At 40.5% G+C, this 22643-nt stretch overlaps 1 protein-coding gene across 2 annotated transcripts in view; it reads left to right on the forward strand.

Moving 5' to 3' along the window:
• LOC103149447 (protocadherin-16-like) overlaps positions 1-22172 on the forward strand; it is a 99792-nt gene extending 77620 nt beyond the window's left edge. The window contains exons 4-21 of one of the 2 annotated variants that reach the window (XM_007568620.2): positions 848-1079; positions 1163-1399; positions 1986-3014; positions 3726-3916; positions 4017-4113; positions 7387-7544; positions 8839-9688; positions 11871-12110; positions 12713-12835; positions 13965-14174; positions 14288-15154; positions 15238-15351; positions 15446-15657; positions 16333-16484; positions 16738-16868; positions 17177-17463; positions 17583-17724; positions 18693-22172. In XM_007568620.2, the coding sequence (XP_007568682.1) occupies positions 848-1079; positions 1163-1399; positions 1986-3014; positions 3726-3916; positions 4017-4113; positions 7387-7544; positions 8839-9688; positions 11871-12110; positions 12713-12835; positions 13965-14174; positions 14288-15154; positions 15238-15351; positions 15446-15657; positions 16333-16484; positions 16738-16868; positions 17177-17463; positions 17583-17724; positions 18693-21277 (7857 nt within the window). In that variant the 3' untranslated portion in view covers positions 21278-22172. Of the gene's footprint in view, positions 1-847; positions 1080-1162; positions 1400-1985; positions 3015-3725; positions 3917-4012; positions 4114-7386; positions 7545-8838; positions 9689-11870; positions 12111-12712; positions 12836-13964; positions 14175-14287; positions 15155-15237; positions 15352-15445; positions 15658-16332; positions 16485-16737; positions 16869-17176; positions 17464-17582; positions 17725-18692 lie in introns of both variants that reach the window. The other variant, XM_016679975.1, reaches the window with a different exon arrangement.
• Positions 22173-22643: the final 471 nt, after the last annotated feature.

The following is a 22643-nucleotide window of genomic DNA, read 5'->3' on the forward strand; positions in this document are numbered from 1 at the left end:
ATAAATAATGATATTCTGTGCAAGCCTGACTACAGTTTAAAGGATCATAAATACTGTGACATTTTTAAGATTGAAGTTCCTTCAAACATCAAAAGTCTGTTTTGGTCATGGTCCCTTTCAGCTTCCCACTCGATTCAGCCTTTGGGACCAACTAATCTGGATTTATACTAAAATAAAAGGCCAATAGTTTCGTCTACAGCTGGCAAGATACAAAGTAATGTTCTGCTTCACAGCACAAAACAGCTGTTTGGTGAAATTTCACACGAAGCAATTCTCCACAACATGAGAATCAATATGAAGAGCGATATGGTGCATTTATGCATATTTTTATCAACACAAATGTAAATGCTCCCAATTGCAGCAGAGGCTGATTTCCACACGGACAACACAAAACCGAGCCCGCCTCCAGTCATATATCTAAATATGTTTGTTATTCATTTTGTTGTTTCATAATTTATTGACATTAATTGGAGGATTTTATGATGTTCTTGTCATTCTCTAACAGTTTCCATATGAGCTACAGTATGAGAAAATAGTTTTCTCCGTTTCCTACTGTTGTTGCACAACTTTCCCTCTAAGCAACTACAAAACATCTGAGTGGGGGGGCTTCTGTGATATAAAAATAGTTCTGGTAGTAAAATAGCCTAAAGTGAATCAGTGATGAATAATGTCAAACATTTATTAGGATATCTTGTGCAGCACAGGGTTTAGAACTCCAACAGAACCTTTTAATGTGGTTTTTGTTCAGCAATTGTCTGAACAGTACCTTTTCTCTTTCATGTGTGTTATTTTCTGCTCATGGTTTGATGTGTACGTGTAACAGTGGATCTTTCTGTTTCCTCCGCAGGGTGGACTGAGTTCAGTAGCCTACGTGAAGGTGGATCTGGTTGACATTAATGATAACAGACCCGCTTTCTATCCACTCAGTTACGCTGTTAGTTTGAGCACACAGAGTGCCCCTGGGACATCTGTTGTCAGAGTGATGGCCTACGACCCAGACTCTGGCGAGAACGGCAAAATTACATACAAAACGGTACCTGGAGGAGCCTCTCCGTACTTTACTCTCAACAAAGACACAGGTTGGAAAATTAAATTTCTTGTTCACGCCAACACATTTCCTTTAAGCATACAAATTAATGTTTTGTTTTGAACCATTTCGTAGGCGTTATCTCCCTGTCTCGGTCGGTCTATGGGAAAGCCAACTCCATTATTCCCATGGTTATTTCTGCTCAAGATGGTGGGGGACTCTTAGCCTTGGACAATGCAAGAGTCAACATCAGTGTGATGGCAGGACTTGTGGCACCACCTGTGTTCGAACAGACTCAGTACCACCTTACTGTATCAGAGGATGCCTTGCGTGGGACAGTGGTCGGCATCGTCCAAGCCAGCAGTAAGACAGGTGAGAACTAGGAAAGGTATCTGGACCATTCATAACTTGTTCATTATAATATTTTTTGGCACAAAATCATTCCTAGGCAATGAGTTGGCCAAGCACCCGCCCAACTCAATGTTTACACTCGCACATGAAAATGCGCAATTATGTAACCGTACATCTTTGAAATGCAACCAACAAGAATGTGGCAAGTGGCTTCTGGATGGTAAGTCATCAACAAAACACTTGTCCTTTCCAGCAGCCGCTGAAGAGCGCATGCTGTGATAAAACCAGCTGAACAAACATACAGGAGCTCTGGTTGGGTCTCCTCATAACTGGGCTGGGCTTGGCTGGGGTTGCTAGGTAACCCCAGTCAGAATCGGGAGGTCTTTGAAACGGCTCACTTCCAAAAATATGAACTTGTTGCCAAAAAAAAAAAAAAAAGGCTTTGTGATCTTTTAAGCACTTAGGCTGTTTTTAGATGTATTTGAAAAGTATAAAAATGTGTAAAATCATAATTTTGCAAAATATGTCCCCTTTAAATGATATCCACAATGGTAAAGTTTTAGATTCAAAACTAAGTTCTTATTTTGGTGTCTTTCTGTCACTCTAGGCAATTCCAAGGGCATCACCTACACAATAAGCTCTGGTGACCCAGCAGGCTACTTCACTGTGGATTCTGACACTGGAGCCTTAAGGACCAGTCTGCCACTGGATCACGAAACCCAGCCTGTTCTTGATTTAGAAGTGCAGGCCCGTAGTGGCAACCCTCCGGCTTTTGGCCAAACTCGTGTTCACATCACCATCGCAGACATCAACGACAACCCCCCTGTGGTTTTGCCCTCGTCCTCGGAGTCCCTGCTGCTGCCGGAGAACACAGAGATGGGCACAGTGGTGTATCGGATCCAAGCAGAGGACAGAGACTCAGGACTCAATGGACAACTCAGCTTTGAACTTTCTTCTCCAAATGGAATCCAGAGGATTTTCAGCATAGAGCGCAATACTGGAGAGATCCGACTGGTTGGCAGCCTCAGCTATGAAGCTAACCCCCGTTATGACCTCTTGGTGATTGCCAAAGATAAAGGCGTGCCCCCTCTTAGTGCCACCCTTATGCTTGTGGTTCATGTGCAAGCAGAAAACGAGCAGGGTCCTGTGTTTGACACCCTCACCTACAGAGTGGAGCTAAAAGAAGGAACCCCAATAAACACTCGCTTCCTGCAAGTCAGGGCCATGAGCAGAGAGGTCCCAGGCTTGGGTCATCTGAGCCCGCTGATGTATCACCTTCGTCCAGATGGAGATGCTGCGGGTTTCGGCATTGCTGCAGACAGCGGCTGGCTGTTTGTAAAGAGCTCTCTGGACAGAGAACAGAAGGACATGTTTCTTTTAACAGTGCTGGCCAGTGTGACCCACGGAGGGCTAAAGAAGACGGGAAGCGCCACGGTTCGCATATCTGTGACCGATGAGAACGACAATGCTCCTCGGCTCGCCCAGCAGAGAGTTTTCATGGCTGTGAGGGAAAATCTGCCCACGGGAACAGGATTCGGTCACGTGTTGGCCACAGACAGAGACAGCGGGTCCAACGGACGGCTCAGCTACCGCTTCCTGCATACTGACCGCCACTTCCAGATAAACACCCACACAGGTTTGCAGAAAAATGTCTGCAGTCAATTAGATGGCTGCTTAAACAACACTTACGACTGCTTGGGTTTACTCCAGGATGTATAAAACAGGAGTTTGTAAATCCATGCAAATACTAATCAGTGGGGAAGAGACCTAAACCAGAAGAAATGTGTAGTTAGTTCTAATATAGAATTTTTGGTGAATTCTTGATTATCTAGAACATTTGCCTTCAAGGACACTCCTACATGGCAGAGTTAAAAAACATCATACTTCAGCAAACAGTTTTTTAGTGAAATCTTCAGGGTTCTTTTGGGAAAGAAAAACAACATTTAGTCAACTAACTGAGTAATGTTTTAAAGATGAGAGTGTGAAGTTGCCCCCTGATTATGGTTATAAATAAGTCAGATAATGGCGACAGCAGCATGGAGTATCTTTCTGGACTCTAATTGGCCCATTGAGCCCGTTGGTCTTTGGTTAAAGACTCATGCTCTGATTTGTGATGAGTCTCCAGCTCCGTTCTGCACGTCTAAAACATCTGCCAATCCTCACCCACTTGTAAATTTGGCTGTGTGTGTTTGAGCAAGCGAATGCATGCAATTCTCACGCGCTTATGTCTGTTACTCCTGAGTGTCATTGATAAAAGCCTGCTGACTGCTAAGTCCCTCATCATTATTCCGGTGTGTTAGTCTCTCTGCATAAACTCCCTCTCATCCATCCCCCTTTTCCTCCCCAGGTGAAATCAGTACAAGGATGACTCTTGATAGAGAGCAGCAGTCAAGCTATCAGCTGATGGTGGTGGTACAAGATGGAGGTTCACCGCCTCGCTCTGCGACAGGCACCGTCTTCATTACTGTACTCGATGACAACGACAATGACCCAACTTTCATCCACAGTCAGTCGGGCAAAAATGTCATCATCATACAGGTGATGTCATAGCTGAGGGACATAGATGAGCAAATAGGGAGGGGGTGTGGGGAATGTCATGTCTAAAATTACATTGGTGCATTTTGCTTTTAACCAACAGGTGACAGAAGGTCAATCTGCTGGCTCTGTGCTGGGAATTCTGCAAGCCCAAGACCCAGATGAAGGAGAGAATGGCACAATAATCTACTCCTTGTCAGGTACATTATGAAGTAATTTCCTATAGATTTATGCATGAATGATAAGCTTAATGTGTTCAATAAATCTATTAACTGTTCTATTTTATTTTGCATCTAAGCTAACAAATAATCTTGTCAACTCTTCATGATGATGATGATGATGATGATATGTAGTCAGTTCTGCTTTAGCACATTTAAAACCTTCCAAAAAGTTGAAATGTGGCAATTTTGCAGGGTAAAAACAACAAATGGGTCCAACAAGTGATGGTAATCATAATTAGTTGCAACTGTTTGGGTTGTTGTGGAGAATAAAAAAAAAAGAGAAAATAAATTTCTCACACATTTGTTGGCAAACAAATGTGTGAGAAGGAGAAATTTCCTCCAACGAAGATGGCTGAGGATTTGCATGATGGCAGAATTTAGGCAAATGCCATTGGGAGAAGGTGGGTGGAAGCTTAAACTGGACAATCTCTGATCCCTCAAATGGAACCTCATCAAGAATCGTAATGTGTCACTTATTGATGTAGCCATCTGGGCATGGGGAAATTTTGGGAGAGTGTCTCACAATGCAATACACAATTACATTCTCAGCTCTAACTTTACTGTGCAACAGAAAAGCCCTGTGTTAACCCTGTCTAATGGCAGAATTGTCTTCTCAGTGAGTGAGCAAATCTTAGATTGAACTTCACATAATGGAATAGTGGTTTGTGGTCAGAAGAATCAGTATTCCAGATTTCTTTTTAGAATAAATGGACACAGTGTGTTCCGAGGCAAAGTCAAAAAGGACCGCCCGGACCATGATTAGCAGCAGGTTCAAAATCCAGACTCTGTGATGGCATGGATTTTGCATCAGTGGCACATGGAAAAGTTATTTACACTTTCATTAAGAGGCATAAGATTTTAGGAGACATACTTCTTTTCATGGACACTAACCACATTTAACTGCAAGACAACTGTAAAGCAGTATTTTAACACGAGTAATGAAAATAAAAAAACAAAACAATCTAATTAAAAATAACAACAGAACAAACCACAGATGCACAAAAACATACACTGGATATCCACCAGCGTATGACCTGACTTGTCCTTAGTAAGAAATGTGTGAAGATTCTTGAAACAAAAAATGGATGCAAAAAAATGCAATGTTATTTTATCACATTGCTCCTGCAAACACATATAAAAATGTGTGATAAAATAGGAATGTGATAAAATAACAGCTGAAACAACTATGCAGCTGCCTGAATTTATTGGAGTGTTTAGAGAAGAAGCTGGTTTTGGAATGTGTTGAAAGTCTGAAGTGCAAAAACAAATGTATTTTAACAAATTAAATCAAACAAGAGACAGCTTAAAATATTTTGATTTCCTACCGTATGCAGTGAGAGGTAAAAAAATGCTGCTTTTGTTGCATTTTCTGTTATACTCCAGAAAGTTTTTTGGTTTATATAGAGGCTCCTTACAGGAGCACAACATACAATTTTGATTCATGGGATTCTAAAAGTAGGCGATTGGTTGATGTTATGATTAAATTATTTTCTTTAGTCCTATGATTTCTCCAATGTGGTGAAATATTTTTTTTTATTGTACTTGAATAAAAAGGCTTTTCAGGAGGGGTTTGATCATTCGTCCAACTCACAGGAAGATACAGTACGTGATACTGGGTTCATGAGGAAAAGATGAGACAATATTTTACCAATATTTCTGGGAAAATGAAGAAGCCCACATTTTTGTTTTTACAATCAGAGTAAACGTTTCACCATGCACTTTGTTCTAAAGAATCCCAATTAACTGAATATATGTAGCTCTCCTCTAGACAAACTGACCACGTACAGTGCTTTAAATTTGAGCCTCACTCATCCAGTCACTTTCAGATCAGTAGGAAACTCGGGGTTAAGTGCTCGCCAAGGAACACATCGATATGTGGCAGGAGAAAGTTGGAATTGAAACCCAAAACTCAATATATCAGTTTCTTTTTTCAACTGCATTCCACAACGTGCTGCCAGATAAATGATTTAAATTCAATAGGGTCTTCTTCAGTAGTTCTCTAAGTGTTGTCAGCCAGCTCTTTATTAGCCAGCTCTTCCAGTACGGCAGTTAGCCGTGAAATACTAACCTTCAAAATTTTAATTCCATCCATAAACACAAGAGGATGTCAAGTTAAAAACACTCACTTGGTGATCTTACATGATCAGTGGCACAGATCGCAATTTGAGCCGTAACGTATACCTGGCTCATGCTCTTGACTGGGTACAAGATTTTGTTGACACTTGTCACCTGACAATGTTATATAAAGATGAAGAGCAGGAGCCAAATGTAGGAAGGAGAGAAGGAGGCATGCTCATGAAAATGAACAGTTTTATTTTTAAAAAAGAAAATTAAAATACCTAACCAAAGCTAAGGTTCATGGGGTAATCCAAAATAATACACAAGGGAAACACAAGGAAAGAGCTTATGAGAATTCAACACTGAATGAGAAAACCAAGTAGTATTTTTAAAGGGCAGCTTTATTAGTGGGCAGGTTAGTTAAGGTACAGATGTGAAGCAGTTTGGGTCTACAGATAGCTGAGACACTGAAACAAGTAAATAGCTGATACAAGCGTAAACAGAAAGTCAAATCCTACATATTGTTAACCAAGATCTAACAAAAAGAAAGGAAGAAGACAAAAAAAAAAACGAAAACAGGAATTCAGGAGCTTAGATCAAGCAAATGCAATTAATGAACTCAGGTCATATAAAAAATAGAAAATTAAAAACGCAAAACATCAAATTATGGAGTGTACAATAAATCTATAAGGAATGTTAAATCTAAGGAATGAACAGGTTATGAAATGCAGACTGATAAACACAACACCAAAGTCCAGAAGATTATAAATGTACTTTTCATTAAACCCACATTTTTGTGGTGGAATGTTTTTTTATTGGTGTGATTCAATATTCTGATCTCCGATGTTATAGTTTCATTAGCTAAAAAAGCAGAAAAATCTTAATTATAATTTACAGAAACACAGATTTATAAATATAAGTGTGTGCGTGTAAACAATCTATTTACTTAGCCAGTTACTGAAATACATTTCTGATAATATTTATAATATATTGAAGACATATGTAAGAAACACCACAAATTCTCATTGTATCCCCACTAGTAGTGAAACAAACTAGACTGTGGCCATAATAATTTGTCATATTTAATGTCCCGACTACAAACGGGTGTCTTCATTTTAGCATGTCAGGTTTTTGTATTCCGTCTACCTACACCTGTCATCTCCCGCTAACTGTTACATCTTGTGTCTCTCCAAGGTCCCAGAGCTGAGCGTTTCTCTTTGAACGCAATCACTGGCGAGCTGCACTCATCATCCCCTCTTAGCCACTCAGAACGGGCTGAATACGCTCTGACAGCGACAGCCACTGACAGAGGACTACCCCCGCGCAGCGCCTCCTGCTCCCTCACAATTCAGGTCAGACTCCTACTGGAGCTCAGCCAGCGCAAACACTTTCACTACACACCTATTTAATATCAAAGAATGGACCCAGGGCTGAGAGGATCCATGTCTCCGGGCCCCTCAGACTAGCTGCCGACATATCAGCCTCACTTCTGACAAGGTCGCCTCCCACCCTCCTCCCTTTTCTCCTCTTGTGAATTTTCTAAAGGGAAATTTCGATCTGAAATGGAAAAGTGGGTCTAAATTAAACACTACCAGCTGGGTTATGATGAGAACCAGCTGTAGAATTCTCAGATCAAGGTCATACCCAATGACTTCAACACTTTTTTTTTTTTTTTTGGTACAGTAGCCCTTTTTATGAAAAGTAGCAGAGCTTTACTTACACTCAACATAAAACACAGCACTGATGGTATTTAAAGGTAATATATAATGCGGAACAGAAATGGAAACGTAGAAAGAGTCCTGGAAGGAACTTCAATTTATGGGTTCCTGGAAAATAGAACTAGCATATCCATCAAATACAAGTCCAGTTTTTCCTTCTTTTCAAATATTATAAAAAAAAAAACATGAAAGTCATAATTATTGGTTAATTCAATCGAGCATTGCTGTGTTTTCCGTGTCTGTTGGTGCAGCAATAAAACTTCCCTTTAAACATTCTTTTAAACTTATTTATTTTTCAATCTGAACTTTTCTCAAGAACGTATTATTGTTATGATTATTTTACATTAGAATTTTTAAGAGTATATACTTAGTCAAGAAACTGGAATCAACTGTGAGAAGCAAAAACTAAAATCAACTATGCTGCAAAAACACAAAACCTCACCAAGTATTCTTGTCTAGTTTCTAGTGCAAACATCTTATTACTCTTTAAATCAGACAAAACTAACTTATAATCACTTTTAAACAAGATATTTAGTTACACATGTTCTATTTTCATAAAATGCTGTAATATTTGTAGAAGAATAAAAGCCCCTTTAGAAAGTACAAAGCGAACAATTTACTTCCCAGAGCTGAAGTCAGAATCTTGAACTATTTTTTGCCTTTGATTGTGTTACTTTTATCATGTATAATTTGTCCTAGCAGTAATACAAAAATCATATTCAAAATGATTAATAGTAGCAGCTCTTTTACCCACAAATCAGTTTTTGTGACTGCATTCATTAACTACCACTGAACACATTCTGCGCAAGTGAGAGGATTTTGTAAACTCTGCTGCTGCTTGCCCAGGAATCTACATAAATGGAGCGTCCTTTGACATTCTGTTTGCTTTGCATTTTAATTCAAATACTTTGGTTTCCTTCAATTGCAGGTTATCAGCAAAAACAGTCAAGCCACTAAAACGAGCCTGCACTCCATTTCATTCAACTCTGTGGAGGAGGAGGCCAGTCCTGGCACTGTTATTGGGTCAGTTTGCCTTCATGACAGAGGAACAGCAGAAGAGGGCAAGGTGACCTACACAGTGATCGGGGGAACAGATCGGGATGGGACTTTTGTTGTGGATCGCCTCACTGGTGACGTGTATCTGGCTTGCCCTCTTGACTATGAACGAGACACACGATACAGCCTGAGAATCGAAGTGGATGATTTCTCGCAGGTCCCTCCTAAAAGCACGCTTGTCAACTTGGACATCAACATAGAAGATAGCAACGACCACTCCCCCGAGTTTGCTGAGGATCCCATAACAATTGTCATCTCTGAGAACATGGAAGTTGGCTCTTCTGTCTACACTTTCCAGGCGACGGATAAAGACGGCAGTGGGCCCAACAGTGAACTGAAATACTCCATTCTCCAGCAGTGGCCAAATACCCCTGGCCTTTTGATTCTTGACCCTGTCACTGGTGTTCTTTCTTTGGGTCACAAGCTAGATCACGAGGCGACATCCACAATGATACTGGTTGTCAAGGCAACAGATTCGGCCGTCAATGTCAGCCAGAGGCGTTGGGGTTCTGTCACAGCAAGGATCTATGTAACCGACGAGAACGACAACCCACCGGTGTTCACATCACCAACAGCGGTCAGCGTCATGGAGGACCAGCCAGTGGGCTTCATGGTGCTTTTTCTCATGGCCAGAGATGCGGATCAAGGGGAGAACGGTAGAGTGACCTACAGAATCCATTCAGGCAACACGGGTGGCACGTTTAACCTCAACCCTAATACAGGTATGTTCAGTTAATAGCAACAATTATATTATAAAAGGTTTTCCTTTTCAGTGAGCAATAACACACAATGTATCCATCTTACCTTTAATTCTGCAACACACACAGAAGCAGTAACACATTCCTTACTTACCAACACAATACCTGTTATCTCCCACAGTTGAAGGATGAACAGAGCAGCCTGCCAAATAATAAACTCACACATGAGAAACACACGTGCACACACAACAGCCCATCATCTGTTATTGTAGGTCTATTCCCATGAAAGACCAAAGAACCTCCTGCCCAGGCTTCTGGGAACCATTAGAGAAGGGATCAGTTACGCATATTTGTATGTGTGTGTGTGTGTGTGTGTGTGTGTGTGTGCGTGCGCACGTGTCCACTCACATTCTGTGTGTTTGTGCGCTCGCATTACACTGCCCTGTCACTTAGTCAACACTGACCCTGAGCTATTTGGTCCTGTGGGCTTTGTTGTGGTGTTTGAGACACGTGTCAACATTTGCTCCACCTCTCCTTCGAGTCCCCAGCCGGGATCCCCCCTCTGAGAGGACGAAAACGTTCAGAATCTGTCGTCCATGTCACTTCTTCTGCCCAGTATGTTTGCATCTTGAAGTGTTTTCATGCGCGCTGGTTATTTGTTTAAATAATGACAAAGTTAATCCACTGAGCACCTGGGTGGCTCCCGTTGTAGGGTTGACTGACTGGATCTTGGACCGAGTCATCACAATGTTACAGTGACACTGTTAACCCGTTTAGAGAGAGCCAATAAGCCAATTATCAGGAATCTTTAGGAGTCAGAGAGTGTAGCACATTTTCATCGGTCTTTGTCAAAGGGCAATGATGATTAATTTCATTTTCAGTCAATTTTAAGACTATGTGGAAGAGTGTACAGTTCTATTTGAGTTCAGGTTTATTTATAAAGCACTGACCACATCATCCAAAACAGTACACCATGAAGACCATTAAAATTATGTAAATTAATTAAGTGAACAAGAAAAACAAAAGCCTGGAAGGTTGCTTTTCCAACCCCCTAATCTTTTATTTTTCCTATTCTCTTTTGGATTAAAGCTGGAATTCCAGTTGATCCACTTCAAAACAGATCAGTTAGAAGAAAGATGAAATAAATAGATTACTCCACACCTAAATCTGCCAAGGGAAGGATTAATTTTGAGTCTCACAGTGAGTCTACAAAGTAGATGGATAATAAAATTAGTCCGAGGATGGGACCTTGGGGAACTCCACAAGGAGGCTGATGGAAAAATAAGATTCTGCAAGGGTTTCCTCATTGAGTCAACTACAGTCAGAGAAGTAAGAAGCACTTGCATGCCTCAGTGCACCAAATGGGATGTTTAGACACTGTGGTGAAATGTAGGAGGCAACAGTGATGTCTAAAAGCAACACAGTTAGAATGTGGCGCCATAAACCTACACAGGTGTAAGACATTGGGATTAGAACATCCAAATTCCTTTCTTGAATAACCCACAATCTTTGTTTCCTCTCACATGTTATCAGTGTCTGGAAGCAGGGCAGGATCAGAGAGGAGTCAAATTTAGGTGAAAAAAAATCCCAGCACTAACTTTTACCAGCTTAAAGCTTAGGGCCAAGTTATCTCATTCCAAGCAAAACAAAGTGAAAAAAAACAAAACATAAAGAAGTTCAACACAAAACAGCCTTTGCCCCTCTGCCTTAAATGGTTACATCCCATTTAATAGCATGAAATTGAAATTGAATCAATGCAAGCTCTAACCTCCAAAGGCAGGATAATGAAAAGACGAGGGTGCCCCTAATTTCTCCGGAGCACGGCAGGCCTGGCTGTTGCGTGTCTAGAGTGTGTGTTTACAGCTTCTTTCTTGATGGCTGTGGTATTCCTCAATGGAAAATCTCGTAAACTGTGGCCAGACCGGTCGGCTGTTACAACAGTGGTGGTGGTAGCGTTCAGGTAGGCAAAGCCGTGTATGTGGAGGATATTAGCTTTGATTTGGGCTTCACACGGCAACTTTTCACACTTACCCTCTAAATAAGATGCAGTCACACAGTCCTAGAAAGCAGTTGTTTTTCCTGTCTTTGATGACACACTGAAGGTTTTGTATGTAACAGACTCTGTGAAACAAGCTGTATTATTGCAAAGGTTTTTTTGTTTTTTTTTTCTTTTGTCAAAATTTACTTTTCGTTAATTTGTTTTCAGGCTCTCTTTCTGTTTTCAAACCTCTGGACCGTGAGGAACAGGACATCTTTAACCTCACAGTAATTGCTGAGGATCATGGGATACCTCAACGCTCGTCTAGCCAGATGCTGTGTGTCCATGTGATTGATGTCAACGATGAAGCGCCCTGGTTTGAAGAGAGTCATTATGAAGCCCAAATCTCTGAGAATAAACCTGGCGGAACAAGTGTCCTAACCGTGTTGGCCTCTGATCTGGATCAAGGTGAAGACATAGAACATGGAATCCTACTGTATGTGATTTGGATATTCGGGGTTGAAAGTATTTGGGGTTTAAAGTGTTCTTAGTATTGTGTTAGGAATCAGAAATGCATATTAGCGTTCTTTTCATCATGTTATAGTATACAGAAAACCGTAATTTGGACTGAAAAAGTAAACAGAATCTATTTCTACTCTAACTCATGCTTTTTTGTGATCACTACGTTGACGTTAACAATTGTTTTCAATTATAAAGGCATCACAGGAGGCAAGGAGATACAGAGAAAATGCATTGGCCCGAACTTAGAAGCACATAAAACAGAAAAGCAAATTATAAACTTTCTACTTAAAAGCAATTAGCGAAGTAAACAAGTGAGGCTGCCAGACTGCTTTCTTTTAGCACGCAATCTGGCATCCGTGTAACAGAAGGGAGGCTGCCATCACTGCCAAGCGCTTAAACAGCAAATTTCACAGCAAACAAGAATAAAGGCTTAAAATGAGACACCAATTATTAACTTCCTTTGCAGATTTTAGAATGGAATGTTTTGCTTTTTCTTTTTTACAATCGGTGTCTAAATGAATGAGTTGTGACTGCATGTTTCTTTGTAGGAACCAATGGGCTTGTGACGTATGGGGTCTCACAGGGAAGCTTCACCATCAACCCGGTCACAGGCATCATAACGACTACGAAGTCTTTGGATAGGGAGCTTCAGGATTATTACTCTGTGACAGGTACTGTCCATTGTGTGTCTCAAGCTATCACAGAAAAACATGTTCTTTAACTATTCTTGCAAAACTATTCACTCTTCTTTAACTTTTTCACATTACTGAAGTTATACCACTAGCAGGAGAAAAGAGTTTTCTTTTTTTTTTTTTTTTTTTTTTTTTTTACAAATAAAAAAAAAGAGGTGTGGAGGGCATTTATATCAAGCTCATTTCACCCCAAAATAATCTAAATGCAGCCTAGGACCTTCTGAAATCCATGTATTTGTGAATAGAGTCCACTTGTGTGTAATTTAGTCTAACTCTAATTACATCTGTTCTCGGAAGGCCCAGTGTGCAAAGAACACAATAAAGACTAATGAAAAAAAAAGCACACAGATCAGTTTAAAGCAACGTTGTTAGATGTCTGTTTTCCACAATTTAAGAATGCCAAAACGCATCGCTTAGAAATGGATGGAGATTGCTAGCCCTGTAAGACCCAGTGTTTTCCTTTTAAACAACCAAACAGAAGACATTTTAACTTTTGTTTTTTTTTTTTTTGTTTTTTTGTTATTTTTTTTACCCAAGCTTAGTTTTACTGTCCCTTTTAGTAGGGATAGTAAAACCAGCCATAGTTAATTGGGAAGACGGAGGAAATTCTCTTAGAGATTTAAAAAGGCTTCAATCTAGGGTGGTTGTTCACTTTCTGACAGGGCAGTAACTGTAAACATACAGCCAGAGCTACAGTGGAGTGATTTTGAACAAAATCTTTCAATGGTTCAAAATAGGCCAATAAAATCCAGATCTAAATCCAACTTTATAAATAGATTTGCTGTTTAAATAGCTGCAAAGACTTTGTGGAGTTTTTCCACCAAGTTTTTACCCAACAGGGTAAAATGCAAACTACACTTTTCTCATGTAAACTGCACAAAAAATTACAAAAAGACATATCTGTTTTTCCCCCCTCACAAATATCTTGTATTGGTTTAACACATAAAATCTCATGATTTCCAAAAGATAACAAAAATATGACAAAAATATGGAAAGGTTCCAGAGGTATACATATTTTTGCAAGGAACTGTGAGCTTTGCAATTCTATCAACACCAGATTGTTTGGTATTTATTACAACTATATTGTGTGTTTTTAATGATCTGACAGTTTACGCAAAAGACGGAGGCCTCCCACCCAACTATGCTAAAGCAACAGTGAAGATCAAGGTCCTCGACGTAAATGACAACGCCCCTGTTTTTGGACGTCTCTACTACAGCATAGAGGTGCCTGAAAATCTGGATGCGTTACCTCTGTTCACCCTAAAAGCCACAGATCCGGATGCAGGAGACAGTGGAGAGATTAGCTACAGAATTGCAGGTGTTATTATGTATTTAATTGCCATTTTTTGTTTTTCACATGTTTATTGTCATTTTTTATAGTTTAAGATGACAATATTTAACTGTCATTATCAAATTTTGCTCTCTTTGCAGCTGGGGATCCATCTGGAAACTTCCACATTGACCGTAAATCAGGCGTGCTGTATACTTCAAGGCCGCTGGATCGAGAAAAGAGACCTGGGTATACTTTAACAGTTGTAGCTCAGGACAAAGGCAGTCCTCCACTCAGTAGCAGCACCACTGTTGAAGTGACAGTTCTGGACGTTAATGACCACAGGCCACAGTTTGAAAGCAGCAGCTTTACTGCCGACATTTCAGAAGATGTTCCCATTGGCTCCCTGGTTCTAGAGGTCAAGGCCACTGATTTGGACAATGGACTCAACAGTCAAATCTTCTACTTCTTGAGTCATGGCTCTCAGAGCATGTTCATTATAGACCAGAACACAGGTCGCATCATCACAGCAGCACCCCTAGATAGAGAGAAAACCGCCTCTTACACCTTTGAGGTTTGTGCCACTGACTCATCCCCTGCCAACCCTCTAAATTCAACTGCTGAAGTGACAGTCTACATCCAAGACGTGAACGACAACGCACCGTTTTTCATTCAGGATCCACTTATTCTGAACATCTCTACCAGCAGCATATCTAATCGGCGAATCTTAGCCACCATGAGGGCTGAGGATAAGGACTTTGGCGCTAATGGATCTGTGTTTTATCGCTTTGCCAACCCTGTCAAAGGATTTACCATCAACTCACTAACAGGAGACATCCAGGCGACAGAAAAGCTTCAAACTCTCATCCAAACCCAAAGGACTTTGATAGTTCAGGCCATGGACCAAGGAAACCCTGCTCAGTCTTCCTTGGGAGTTGTTATCATTTATATTAGGGAGCAAAACTACAGAGGGATCCGCTTCTCTCGTACGGCTAGAGACGTCAGTTTGCAAGAAAACGCTGCTAAAGGTTTGAATAAACCATAATGTATCATGATGTAAACAAGAAGCTAAATTGAAATGTTTCAATATTGTGCGTTCTTGATGTTTTAGGCACAGTAGTGACAAAAGCTGAAGCCCAGTATCCCGATGGCTCTAAAACTGGGATCATCTACAGCATTTTCAGTGGAAATAAAATGCAGTCCTTTGGGATAAACTCTATTACTGGTAGGTTTACTCATGGCTGCAAAAGGTGCAAGGAAATATTTTCCAGTCCAAGTCATTGATTAACTTCTGATGTGAATGTTCTCTCGTGAACCAGGTGAAATTTGGGTGCAGAAATCCGAAGGACTGGACTTTGAGGAGACTCCAAAACTCCGCCTAGTGGTGAAAGCAGAGACAGCATCTTCCAGCTCTTACATGGCTGTCAACTTAATTCTACAGGATGTGAACGACAACTTACCCCGCTTCCAGCTCCAGAACTATGTAGCATACATCAAAGAGGCGCAAGGTCACAATTCTCCTATTATTCAGGTACAGTAGCCATTCTTTCTGATGTTTCTATTGCTGCATGGAGTTTAAAAGTGAATTTGGACAAGTTTCCAAAGATTGAATATGGAATTAAAGTTTGAGCCCACTTTTGTTTCATCTTTAAATACCTGAATTATAGACAAGACTTTTGTTTATCTATGTTGAGTTGATGAATCTTTGTTTGCTCATCCCAACCTTTTTTTGATCAATTCATATATTAAATAATTTAAGCTTGTCCAGAGCACAAAGGAATCAAGCAGTGCTTTATCAAACTGCTGGACCAGAAACAACTTCACTAAAGTGATAATTTATGCTTTACGTGGGAAAAGAGCAGCTAATAAAGCCTAACCTGGTGAAGGTTTGGAAGTCAAATGTTCATAATGTAAAATAATTAAATAATTGCTGGAAAAACCTAGGAAACTGAATTTGAAAAACAAAAAAAAGAAAAAAAAAGAAACACGAACTGAGCTGGCACCTACGGTCAGATCAGAATAATAATAAAAAAAATCATATTCCAATTCTAGAAGTGGAAATAACTGTTCATTCTTAATACCATAAAGTGTGGTTCTTAGTTGTAATGAACAATTGACATCAAAGTGCAAGCTACACTAACAAAATATTTGAAAATATTTATTTTAAAAAATATATTTCCCTCCAATATGGACATTTTCATCTCAGGTTGCTGCAGATGACCTGGACCAGGGTCAGAATGTTCAGGTGACATATTCCATCAGGTCATCATCCATGAGTGGTTTGTTCAGAATTGACCCGCTGACTGGCAGCATCACCACTGGTGCCATCATGGACCGGGAGATATGGACACAAACAAAGTGAGTTTATTGTCAGTCATTACCTCTTCTTTCTATGTTAGGCTTGTCATACTTTGAAGAGTTTTAAAGATAATTATTTTTTACTTAAGTACTGACTTAAATTTTAATGTATGTTCTATTCTTGTAGTACTTTTCACTGAGTGAAGGCCAAAATAAAATGGTTTGTGGTTGCTCTTTGTCTTGTTTGCTGTGACGGTTTATCCCTCCCGGTTCAGCTGCAGTTCAGATACTGATATTCATTTTGTGGCACCAGGCTCGTCGTTGTGGCAACAGACCGGGGAACCCCACGGCTGGCTGGCTCCGCCACCCTCACTGTGATCATCGTCGACCTCAACGACAACAGCCCCATGATTCCTCTGCCTCGAGAGATCCGGGTGCCTGAGGGTAAGCATCTCAGTGGAAGTTAGTTCAGTGATCTTATCATAAAGCCTCGCATCATGCTCCCTGGCAGCTCGCTCACTGGAGCTCAGTGTTTAAAAATCAGACCCCTTTTTATGAAACAAGTTATTGCCAGTGTTTCTGTATTCATTTCCTGTGTCTTCAGTCAAGGCTTTTCAGAACCGGATATTTCTTCATGAAAGAAAAAAAAAAAAAAAAAAAAAAAAAACAACCCCGGGGCACTATCATTTTAGATGCAACCTAAATGACTTTTTTTCTTTGTTTCTTTTTCCCCGTATCCCCTATACATACAGACACTCTTATTGGGACAGTTATCACTCAGGTCACAGGAAATGATGTGGACTCGGGACCCCCGCTCTCCTACACACTCCACCTAGATGCTGACAGCCAAGGCATGTTTGGAGTTCATCATTATGGGGGAGGAGTGTCTTTGACAGGGTCTCTCGACTATGAAGAGAGGACGTGGTACACCCTAACAGTCCGCTCATCTGACTCTGAACATCAAAGCGAAGCCAATCTTACTGTGCTGGTGGATGACGTGAATGACAATGCCCCTGCGTTTACTCAAGATTTGTACCAGGTAAAATTACCTTCAAACGTGTTTAAACACATCTCCGTATCCCATCTGTTAGTGAAGCAAATTGTTGTTTGAAAATCAATTAGACATTAGTTATAGATTTGCATTGTGCTCCTGAACAGGTGACCGTGTCAGAACACCTCGGAGCAGGCAGTGCATTGATCACGTTAACAGCCACTGACCGTGACTCTGGTGAGAATGGAAGAATTACCTACAGAGTAATGTCATCAACTAAGGGTGCTTTCTTCATTGATCCGAGCAATGGTAAGCATAATGTGTGCATATTATAAGTTTATAATAATCTTGCACATCCTGTAACTGAGTCCTTTGCATGTTTAGAACAAGAAAGCAAACATTTTTTAAGGTTCTCCTTCAATAAAACATAGTATAAACCTAAACATGTTGTTTTTATTAAAATCTGTACTAAAATGACAAGAGCTGCTGTAACCTCACTTACTTTTGTCACTTTTTTTTAATTAATTCATTTGGATCAACTCATTTTTACATTTTCATTTTGTACCCAAACCTGATATAAACTCTACCAAATATAGCAATAACATCATACATAAATATATATTCCTGATAATGAAGCTATCAGGGCAGCATGAGATTATGAAAATGTCCAATATGCAATAATTTTGGTAAATATGATGCGGACATAGAGTGCAATAAATAAACAAATGCTTAAATTTGCAGTGTGTAACTGTGATACTACTATGTGCAACAAATTGTAGAGTCCTGATATTTATTATTGCTATTTTGTTTTTTGAGTAGTTAGTAGCTGGAGTGCTTTGCAAAAGGACTCATAGATCTCTTTTATAATTAAGTGACTTTTGGAAAGCTGGATGGGTATAATAGCAGTCTATGCAAAACTTGTGGCTGAATAACCTATTTTACAGATCAAAAACAAGAAATATTCTTTTTGTTGAGCTTATGTGTCCATTTCCTTAATAATATTGCAGCTAAAAGTATTTCTGGATTGAAAATGTTGCTTATTTTGTTGAGATATGGCTTTCAATTAAAATGTGACTAATTGCAATTTTTTAATTACAGACCCTGAAATTAACTCAATTAAAATTTTAATTGAGTGCCATTACTAATTCAAACATGAGCTTGAAATATGACCAAATGTGAAAAGGATCTTAGGGTGTGACGACTAGTGAAAGGCACTCTGTTGTTTACAATAAACAACTTTTTTTGAAAGTTAATTAAAAACATCCCCTTTTTTGCAGGGACTCTTTTCATTAGCCAGAAGACAGAACTGGATTTTGAATATCCCACCATCCTTGTGGCAATTGAGGCACGGGACCATGGTTCTCCGTCTCTGTCCTCCATCGCCACTGTCCAGGTCCAAGTGTCTGACGTTAACGACAACGCTCCCGTTTTCCACCAGTCGGAGTACAGAGCCACTGTCTCTGAAGATGGTCTTCCTGGATCAACTGTTCTCACATTAGAAGCTGTGGATGGAGACCTTTTCCGGGAAAACTGTGGTTTTGATTTTGCCATCGCCAGTGGCAACGCTGGTAATACCTTCCAGATTGAGAGCAGTGTGCACTTCTTGGAGGGCCGGGGTTTCCAAACAGTTGGCAGCCTGATTCTGGTGGAAAAGCTGGACTTTGAAGTGGTCCCAACTTATAACCTGACTGTTGTGGTGTCAGACTGGGGGATCCCCCAGCGAAGCTCCAGTGTGCCCGTCCTAATCAGTGTTACAGATGCCAATGATAACCCTCCGACATTCAGTCGAACAGATTACAGTGTTGTGCTCATTGAAGGTACAGCAATGGGGACGGAGATCTTGCATTTATCAGCCACAGATCCAGACTCTGCCCCCAATGGAGAGGTGCAGTACTCCATAAACTCAGGAGATGAGACACATCTGTTTGAGGTGGATCGTTGGACTGGAGTACTGAGGCTGCAGAGACCTCTAGACAGCCAAACTCGGCTGTCACATATGATTGTTGTCCAGGCTACCGATGGTCAAGGTCATTATGCTTTGACCGCAGTAAATATTGAGGTTAAAGACATAAATGACAACAGGCCTTTCTTCCCTCTTAAATCAGTAACTGCAAGTGTCAGGGAGAACCAGCCCCCCAATGCCTTAGTTACCATGTTGCATGCAGTTGACCATGACAAGGGAGTCTTTGGACAGCTGAAGTATTACATGTTAGATACCTCTAAAGATAGACAAGAGGACTTCTTCATAAATCAAACATCAGGCGAAGTACGGGCACGCTCTACATTTGACTTTGAGAAGGTCAACTCCTTCCATTTTGTAGCTGTCGCCATGGATGCTGGCAATTATTCTTCCACTGTAACAGTACAGGTTTATGTCACCGGGGAGGATGAATATGATCCCGTTTTCATCTCATCAGACTTCTCATTTGAAGTGCCAGAAGGGGCCAGGAAAGGTCAGATCATTGGCAAAATACAAGCTAGAGATGAAGACGGAGGTGTGGATGGCATCGTCCTTTACTCGTTATCGGAAAACTCTCCTTACTTTGAAGTCAATGAATCAACAGGAGAAATTGCTATAAAAATGGACAGCAACTCCAGGCATATGAGCCGATCTAAAAGAGAGATACGCCTGATTACTCTGGATGTGACCGCTCACAGCCCTCTAGAGACTTCTCGCACAGCAGTCGCCAAAGTTACCATTGACGTGAGCCATACATCTTTTGGCCTTAACACAGACATGAATATGCTGCTTGTCAGCGTCATTGCTGTTTCACTTGGGACCATAATGATTCTAATAGTAATTGCTGTTGCACTATTTTTTGTGAGATTGCGACGCCACAAAAGGGAGCAAAGAACCCATAAAAGAAACACAATTTCAGGAACCCTGCTGCACAATTTTGAGGAAACAAAACTAGCAGCAAATGAAATTATATACCATCAGGCACTTCCTGGGTACGCATCTGATCAGAGTGGTAATGTTGGGGGTCCATACACTCGTGGGGGATCCCTGGATCCGTCTCATTCTAGTGGCCGGGGCTCTGCAGAGGCAGCAGAGGATGACGAGATCCGAATGATTAATGAATATCCTCGAGTGTCAAGCATCTCTTCCTCCATGCAGGAGCGTATATCTGCCAGAGGTCCAGACTCTGGAATTCAGCAGGATGCTGATCAGCTGTCAGATGTTTCCTGCGAACCACCTTTAGACTGGTTTAAAGGAAAGAAACTGAGCAGCACAAATAGTACTTTAATAGCTGGCCAGGTGCCAGTGTACAGGGATGAACGGGGTGGGTATGTGGGTGTCGGGCGAGGACTCAGCATCTCCCAGCCTAAAGACTATACCTTCCCAGAGGACGGGAAGCCTCCTGTGGACGGTTCCCTTACAGCCATTGTGGCCAGTGATGAAGAGCTGAGGGGCAGCTACAACTGGGACTACCTTCTTAACTGGTGCCCCCAGTTCCAACCCCTAGCTAACGTTTTTACAGAAATAGCACGTTTAAAAGATGAAACTGCTCCTCCTCATTCCCGCAGGTCATTTCATCATAAAGCAAAAGCGGAGTCAAGGATTGACCCTCCGCCTCTCATAACCTCTGTGGCCCACCCTGGGGCCAAAACTGTACCTCCAAAGCCTGCTATATCGAGGACTTTCTCTCACTTGGCCTCATTAAGAAGATCTCCAATCAGCGCTGAGGGCTCCATCTCCTCGGTCGCAATGTCTCCTAGTTTTTCCCCATCTCTGTCGCCGCTGGCAGCTCGTTCTCCTGCAGTTACACCCTTCAGTGTCTCACAGGGGCCCTCTGCCTCCTTGATCAGCACCACTGAGCACAGTTTTGAACACAGCGAGGAGGCAGATCTGCAGATTTAAATGTTAAACTGCTGGATTAAAACCCAGCCACTGCTGTTCAAAACTTGTGCTACTGTAGGACCATAGGCTGCAACTTGAAATGCTAAGCTCTCTTCTGGTGTGTTTCTCAAGAGAACAAGTACACAGTGTTACATTCAGACCAAAAAGTTGAAGCTGTGGTGCTTTCTGAGACAAAACATCATTTACAGGCCAAAAAGGATTATGCCTTTCTGTGTGTGCTTGTGTGTTTTATGTATTTTTATTTTGTTGATCAGTGTTAATTTGCACATTGAGATGGAGATTTATACATGATGTCAATATTTTGTACAAAGTAATTGTTTATATTTTTGTACTTACATGTGGTTTCTGTCAAAAGCATTAAAGTGTCAAGGGGTAGAACACACCAGAATATATCTGTATATTTGTAGCTTGTACTGTATGTCCGTACTGTATGTTGGTGACATTGTACATATTCTCAACCTCGTGGTTCAAATGAAGCTCCTCATCAAGGTTTTATGAGTTTAGGTTTTTGTATGAGATAACTGTAAATATTTGTAGTAGAAGAGACTTCTTTACTTTCCTAAATGAGAAACATCAGTCAGAAAAAACAGTGTTCTGTGATCATCTGTTCAACTGATAATAATGAATGTGAAAAGCTGAAATGTCCTTAACACACGCTCCTTTAAACTGTACAAAGGAAAGGAGAACATGACACCCATTTTTCTTGTACGTTAAGAGCAACGGCTTTAATTTATCACTTTAAGCCTTACTGTTTTTCATGTTATATTGTGAGAATTGTTAAGCAGGTATGTGAAAAATGGAAAATCACCTACTCTGTCAGCAGCAGAACCATTCCAGAAAATGTAAGCAATTCTGCTACTTAAACTTTTTTTTTTTTTTTGTACTGGTAAAAACAGGGCCATTTTTTTACTCTAATTTGGGACATATCTTTTTTTTCTGGTAAGTCTTTGTGTACATTATTTAAACTTTTCATCATCGTCAACTAACAAATTTTAAAATTTTTGATGTTTGATCTTCAAGCAGGAATGCTTAATTTGCTTTTATGCAGAGATCTGATCATCTTCATGATGATGATAATGTGCTTTTGGCTTTTACAGAACAAAACATGTTCAAGTCTATTTCTTTAACTTCGTAGTTCCCCTACTTAGTTGCCAGTTTTATAGTTATGTTATCATCTAGCATTTAACTGTAACCTTATTAAAACAGGCCCAGAAAAAGAGGGGCTTGATAAATTATTTACAGGAATGTTAGAATATCCTGACCATGACAAAAGAAGCACTGCATATTTAACTGAATGAAGGCACCTTGCTTTATGTAACATTTTTATTTAACAGATGTTGAAAAAAAATTGTCATCTGCCTTCGTT

Source organism: Poecilia formosa, unplaced genomic scaffold (genome assembly GCF_000485575.1).
Source record: "Poecilia formosa unplaced genomic scaffold, Poecilia_formosa-5.1.2 Scaffold228, whole genome shotgun sequence".
In the NCBI taxonomy this organism is placed as follows: domain Eukaryota; kingdom Metazoa; phylum Chordata; class Actinopteri; order Cyprinodontiformes; family Poeciliidae; genus Poecilia; species Poecilia formosa.